This window comes from Anabas testudineus, chromosome 4 (genome assembly GCF_900324465.2).
Source record: "Anabas testudineus chromosome 4, fAnaTes1.2, whole genome shotgun sequence".
Lineage (NCBI taxonomy): Eukaryota > Metazoa > Chordata > Actinopteri > Anabantiformes > Anabantidae > Anabas > Anabas testudineus.
The window spans coordinates 24830563-24838162 of NC_046613.1; the positions used below are offsets into that span (position 1 = coordinate 24830563).

The 7600-nt window shown below is 39.0% G+C and overlaps 1 protein-coding gene across 1 annotated transcript; it reads right to left on the reverse strand.

The window, feature by feature from the left end:
- Positions 1-429: 429 nt before the first annotated feature.
- prpf38a (pre-mRNA processing factor 38A) lies at positions 430-5457 on the reverse strand. The gene is made up of 10 exons (XM_026346443.1): positions 5268-5457; positions 4290-4449; positions 3807-3928; positions 3263-3348; positions 3062-3172; positions 2601-2707; positions 2390-2416; positions 2201-2292; positions 1159-1207; positions 430-870 (listed from the first exon to the last, which is right to left on the reverse strand). The coding sequence occupies exons 1-10, from the start codon at positions 5395-5397 to the stop codon at positions 825-827; spliced, it is 930 nt and encodes a 309-aa protein (XP_026202228.1). The 5' UTR covers positions 5398-5457; the 3' UTR covers positions 430-824.
- Positions 5458-7600: the final 2143 nt, after the last annotated feature.

Sequence of the window (7600 nt, forward strand, 5' to 3'; positions counted from 1 at the left end):
AATTTAAACCATGTGATACTAATTCATGTAAATGTTTTACTCCACCTGGGAGTTCAGCTGGACAACAGACTGGACAGGAAATGCAACACGGAGGCTGTTGTCAGGAAAGAACAGAGCAGACAGATCAACTTCTTGATGAAGTCTTTGACCAGTCTGTTGTAGGCAAACTGAACTGATCAGGAAGGCTGTGCTGGGGACAGGAAGTCGTTCCTGCCATCATCCTGTCAGATTACACTATGTAGACAGCTCTGCTCTAACAGTTCAACTGCTGATTTGACTGCCTGTAAGTTACAAGTGCGCTATGTTTGTGTTTACATGTGTATTTTTATGTATCATCTTCTGTGTGCGTCTGTCTTGGTATCTGTCCGACAGAGTTCCTCACCTTCAAACACCAGTTGTGGATCCAAACACGTCCATGTGAATCAGAACACGACTAATGAATCGGGGTCTTTATTTCTAAGACAAATGTCAGCTCAACTCATCTTTAACCTATACAAACACCTTTTTTATATTTACACATATCCAGAGGTTTCAATATTGGCATACCCATCTGAAAACAGGGAGTACTGACTGATCAGATACACACACACACACCAACGATGCTTGGTTTTACACTGCAGCTGAATTTGCTGTTAAATCTGCGACATGTTACAAACAGATCATTGGTCCAATATCTAATACAATACAATTACTTCCCATTTTAAAAATAATAATAAAAAACAACAACTGGGTTTTCTGTGGTTTACAAACCAGATTCCTGACAGTTTGTAGGTAAAAAAAAAAAAAAAAAAAAAAAAAAAGGAAAATGACGAGATAAAAACAGATCACTCGTTTCCTCTTCGACTCTTCTTGTGACTCTTTTTTGAACTCCTGTGATGTGACAGAATACAAAATGATTTTTTAGAAGAAGATTCATTTTCAGATTTAATTAGATTAAATTAGATTAATTAGATTTAATTAGATTCATTATTAAATCACGTTAGACAGCTACTGATGTGACTTTTACGCGACACTGTCCTGTCAGCTCCAGTTTCAGAGCTGAGAAAAGTTGTTTTTACCTTTGACTTTTATAAACGTTCAAAACGGTATGAAACGTGTTTAGGAAAATGATCCGATTATGTGAGCACACTTTGAAGTGACATTCATTTAAACACTCACCTCTCTGGGGTCTTTGAGTGGCTGCGATGTCTGTGGCTTCTGTGGTGACCTGGTTCATAACAATGAACAGGTCATTAAATATGAATGGATATTTCATATTACAAAAAAAAAAAGAAAAAGAAAAAAGAGCTGAGCATTCACCTGTTTTCTTCTACTCGACTTTCCTCTTAGGTTTACAGCTGATACAGAAATTGTAAAATAAATAAATAAAATCTAATGTTTGAATGAATTTGATGTTCAGTATAGCACCATCATCGTAGCTGCCAGTTTGTGTCACATGTTAGTTTTCTGCATTTAAAAAGTGGTGAAATTCTGGTTTTTAAATGCAGGATTCTTTCTAGTATTAAACTACTGTAGTAACCAGAGCTGACACTTTTTCTACTCTAACATCCTCATTCATCAGTTCGTCCTCTACTTCCACTGCAAGAGTCTGACAGAAGCAGACGTTAACTGTGTATTGAGTGTGTGAAGGGACTTCACAGTAGTGTGCAATTTGTCTTTTTGCTCTTTTGTGAATGAAGCTTTCCCACAAATGAAGCACAACAGAAGCCTTATATGAACATTTCTGGGACACCGATTATGTTGAAGATCAAATCTCCTGGACAGGCAGCTTCTCATTAACAGCTGGTGAAAAACAGTGTGAAACAAGCCATGTGGAAGAAACTTAGCAAAGGAACAGGAAAATGTTGTGTGAGCTCACTGGGTGCAGTTCCAGTTGAGCTGTACAATTAATTTGTCTAATCCAGGTATGTTTTGATAAATTCTTTCACGACCTAAGTGGCGTTTTCCCCCCTAGTTAGCCGTTTCCTTTATGAGTTACATATGTCTTCTCTGCTCTCCCTCACTGTTCAATAATCATCAGTTCAGACTTGACTTGTACAACAACAACCCTCTGACCTTTTGTTTTGGATTTAAAGTGAAGCGCACTGAATCTTTCTTGAAACTAAATGTGCTGCTGTCGTTAAATACATCTGATTTTTGTGATCATCAAATGCTCGGAGTGGTGATCAGGAGGTGAGTGAGCTGGTTTCTCCTTGTTTACCTGGAGATTTGGAGCGGTGACGTCTGTCTCTGGACCTGCTGCGATGGCGCCGTGGGCTCTTGCTGCGGTGGCGGTCTCTCCGCGGTGATGGGCTGCGTACAAAGAACACAATACAGTTTAAATCTAATCACAATGAACAACAAGCATTGTAGATTTAGGGGGTTACTTTTCACACAGGAGCAGACATACCTTCGCCTCTTTGGAGACCTGCTCCTCCTGGAGGGAGATAAACCCACAATGGTTTTAATTTATCATCATTAGACAACAATAGAATACAGAGCTGTATCAAACCTTTTTTCCTAGAATTTACTTTGATCACTTTTGTCATTTTCTCGTCTTCATCACATTACATACACCAGATAACTCTCCTGGTAAACTGAAAGATCAATAAACCACAAACCGTCGGGGCGAGCGGCTCCGTCTGTATCGAGGTGACGGGGAGCGTCGAGGTCTGTCGTTGTCACGGTAACCACGTCTGTGAGGTTCGGCAGCCTGGGGTCTCTCCAGCTGCAGGTTGATAAAAACAACTTACAGCTGCTGGTTTCATTTATCTGTTAAAGTGACAGCTTTTAGGCTTTCAATCATAAACATTCAAAACCTTTTTCACATTTGACTGATGGTGAGTTACCTCAGTCTGTGGCATTATGAGCATGAAAGATGAATGAATTATCGAACAGGCCTGCCAGATAGTGCTTTTAGAAAGATGGGAAAGGTGGATTTAATCACTCTGCGTATTTTTATGTTGCTAAAAATTGTATTTTTTACCCAACTTACTCAAACTGACTTCATGAAACTTCACAGCAGAACCACGTTTCCACCTGTTAAGGAATTCAGACAGGAAGGTGAACAGTGTGCGTTTACCTTTTCTTCTTCCTCGTCTTCTTCCTCACTGCTTTCCACCTCGTCCAGGTCTTCTTCCAGAGCACTGATTCGTGGGTCCAACATCTCAGCCTCCTCCAGGACCTGTCTCTTCTGCGATGCATACCACACAAGCAGAAACAAATATCAGCAGTGTGGAGACATGAAACTAGCTGCGTCTGTATAAACATAATGTAACCGTACCTGAAGGTGGGGTAGAATGATGTCACACACCCTCTCTGAGTGTAGAAGCTCATCAATGAACTCATCAACATGCATCAACTCAAACTCTGAAACATAAAATAAAGACATACTCAAAGTTCAAGGTTCTTTATCATCATTTCAATGCTATAGAGTCGTGTAGAGAGTGAAACAAAACAACTCTCTACACCTGTCCTCTGGGATCACGGTGCTACGATGACATAGAACACAGACAAGACAACAGACAACACAGTCCAAGAAAATAGTACCCAAGAACCGCAACTACATAACTATAAAACAAACAAACAGAAGATCCATGTTTTAGTTTTTTTTTTTTTTAGTTATTATAGTATGATATAGCACATTACTGTATTCCTGTAACTGGAAGGTTGATTTCATCTAGTGTTGAACCTAATTTTCATTATTGTTTGGTCTATGTAATGTCCTCTGTCGCAGAGTCTAAGATGATGTCTTCAGGTGGCCTTTCATATTGTTGTTTACGTGGCTGATGCTACATAGAAATTCACAGAGTGACTTTAAAACTCACCTCCATTTCTATTTTGACACTTAATCTTTCTGTAGTCATTGTAGAGAGGCTCCAGGTATTTGTAACAATCCACTGCAGTTCCAGTTAATCTCATGTACATCGCTCCAAGTAAACGGACATATCTGATAAAACATAGAGAGAGCATGATGTGAAAAAAGTCCAGAACGAGCAGGTGGTTTGGGTAACTACTTGAAAATGATGATGAAAGGTTTTGTTTACCAAGTGTCACTTAAGTATCACAGAGTCTCACATAACGTTGCCTTTTTAAACATATTTATCTTTTTCCATATATTCATTTTTCTTTCACACTAAGGGAGAGACAGCTTCTTTTTACTGTACAAAATGTACAGACTCATCAGGATCAGCTGGCCACACATGCCAATCCTGGGACCAAAGCACTCATTATTATGGTCATATTTGTTCACCTTATGTATATGTGGTAACTTTATTTGAAGAGCCAGTCAGTGTCACATGTGAACTCACTTGAAATCCTCATTTTTGATGAACTCAACAATGATGTCTTTCTCTGGTTGAATCTGCAGCATCTTCAGCGTGAGGCAGAGGAAGGGAGTAGGTTTGATGTTCCCACCAAAAACTCCACCAACAAATTTTAGCTCCATGGCTTTGTCAACAACCAGCTCAGCTGTGAACGATTTAATGTCAGTTAAAATGTATTTATACTGCACCAAATCACAGAACATATGAGCAACAGAAGAATATAATAACACAACATTTATACAATTGGCACTGATTCTCATTGTGAAACTGTATGTTGTACCTTTGTTCTGATTGTGAGTGGGTTCTATTTTTTTATTTTTTGGTTTGTTTTACGACCTTATCAATAATCGATTATTCGATGGACATAAAATATTAGAATCTGATTCAGATTTTCAGCTGCAAGGATTCACCCAACACTTCGCAATTTTGAGACCTAAGATTTGCCATCGGTCTGGAGCCCTCAACCTACACTCATACTCAGTATTCTGAAATCTGGCGATCATAGGCAGTATTTGACTTTTCCTACGACAGAACTTCAGCGACATTAAGAGAAGCTTTTAAACAACGTTTTAGGTTTGATGAAATAAAACGATCAAAACTTTATGTTGGGATCGATAAAAAGCAACATCTTCGCAATTTTCCAATAATACGTTAAATTTACTTTAAAATCCAATTTTGTCTCGTATTGTTGATCCTTTCTGACATTTTGAGTATTTATATAAGTTAGATATGGAGAAGTTTTATTTCTTAACATTACCGCACCGTGGTTATAGAGGGGGAAATAACACCAACTACACTTTTCCTCTTGGTTTACACTACATTCAAGTTACATATAAAGATTCCTTATTCCTAAAGTTTGATCTTTTACGTTTTAGGATTATTTGACACTTGAAACACACATTATCGGTAAGCTAACATTAGCCAACGTTAGCTGAGTGGCTAACATGCTAACATGCTACTGACCGGTCAGACCGAAGCACTCCTCCTTCCAGTATTTAGATTCGTAGATTCGAGTCCGGATGATTTTTTCCACCAGATACTGCGGGTTAGTCCCGTGTATACTGTGAGCATCTTTAACCGTTCTGTTTGCCATTTAAAAGGTTTGAGTTACTTTCCTAGCATGGACACAACAGCAACAGACTGCGAGCCGCCAGCGGAAGGGAAACAACACGTCCGGTTCACGCTCTTCAGAATAAAAGCTTTGTGGCTCGACACTTTTAACAGTTCGGGGTGTTTTTAGTGTTTTGATGTTCATATATTAGAATAAAAAAAGCTTACAGCTCAATTGCAGTGATAAAAAGTAATAAATGCAACCTGCTAAAAATAGAAAATGGTACAACAACAACGTCACCAGTGGACTCCAGTAATAATACAGAGATGGTAAATAAAATGTTTTTAATCCTCTTTCTCTGAGGCTGCAGTGTTTATTTTACACTAAGTCTGTATAGTAACACAGATCTGTGTCCCTATATGTGCTTCATGGTATGATTTTCACCTTTTAAAGTTGATTTGCAAGTTACAGTACAAATGTGAACTGATGAAATGTTCTCCTTTTAAAAGGTTGAGTTTGTTTGGTGTGTTGCTACAACATTTGCTTTATTATTGCTGTAGTGTTAATTTGTGAAGAGGAAAAAAAAGAATTGGCCGAAGTTTTTCAGATTTCTGAAAAAACCTTACTTGTGGAGCACATGTTGTGCTTGTGAGGCATATTGTCTGTTATACTATGTTATGTGCCTTATTATTATTGGTTTATTGCATCTATTTAATGTCTTATAGTGCAATGTTGTTGTGCACAGTACTCACAATGTCATTGCGCCCCGTAGTGTCAATAGGTAGAGCAGTTGTCTCCAAATCATAGGATTGGTGGTTTGATTTCTGGCTGCCATGTCACATGCCAACATGCTCCACATGTCACATTGGGCTGCATAGCAGCTCTGCCATTGGTGTGAGTGTGTATGAATGTGTGAGTGAGAATTGGGTGAGTGAGACGCAGTGTAAAGCGCTTTGAGTACCAGGTAGGTAAAAAAGACCATTTACATTGTGGAACCCAACTAGACTTGTAGTTTAAGTTACTCAGTTGATTGATGCCTCAGTGGTTGGTTAATTATCAAGTAGGTTCTCATTAACAGTCTTGGTGAGTTTGAAAACTATGATATACAAAATTAGGACAACATTTTAAATATAGATACTGATGGGTTTACCGGCATCCACGACCAAGCCCCTCCAGATGATCCAAAATGCAGCAGCATACCTCATTTTTAATCAACCAAAAAGGTCTCATGTCACACCGCTCTTCAGATCTTTGTATTGGCTTCCTGTGGCTGCAAGGATCAAGTTCAAAGCTCTGTCTCTTGCCTACAGAGTGGTTAACTCCACATCTCCATCTTATCTCAGTTCAATCATTCAGGTCTACATCCCCTCCCGTCCACTGCGCTCAACCAGGGAACGTCGTCTGGTGGTACCAGCACCACACAGTCGACACCAAGGAAAACTGTTCAGCTCAGTGATCCCACGATGGTGGAATGAGCTGCAGATCTCTGCACGCTCAGCCACCTCACTAGCAATCTTTAAAAAACTGCTGAAAACAGAACTCTTCTGCATCTTCCTTTGCACTTAAAAAAAAAAAATTCTACCCTTTGCTTTGATGTTGTTTCTTCTTGACTTAGATTTTGTTTGTTTGCCTTGTTCCTCACTTGTAAGTCGCTTTGGATAAAAGCGTCTGATAAATGATTGAATGTAAAATGTAAATGTAGATAGTGCAGAGTTAATGTCTCGAGATGGGTGTTAAAAGGTGCAGCACAACAAGAGTTGTCCTAATGTGGCACACAGTAAACAGCTCGGTGTTTACTTACAACATCCCCACACACAGTATCTTGCTGAGAAAAACCCCTCTCACATGGATATTTACCTCATTAAAAGCTGGTAAACTCTAAAATGACCATAATTACAAAAGTTCCCGTTTTTTCTCCACCTGTTGGTTCAAAGCTTCACTCTGCGGGGTCTCCTTCACGTCCCGCCCCTTGACCTTTCTAATTGGCAGACAGGTGGATAACAACCAATAGAAATGCAGATATGTCAAGATGGACAACTTGAAGGTCTTTGGGTTAGGTAGTCTCTAAAAGGCTTTTAGGTTTATATCAAACAAACTATTTCACTTTTAACCTTTTAAATGTTTATTATCGATTTTAAAAGAATGCTCTTGAAGATGGTTTTGGAGATCATTTACCCACACTGACTACCTGTCCATCTGTATTATTACACTCATTCATTACCTATGAACCATTTACCACAGTGTT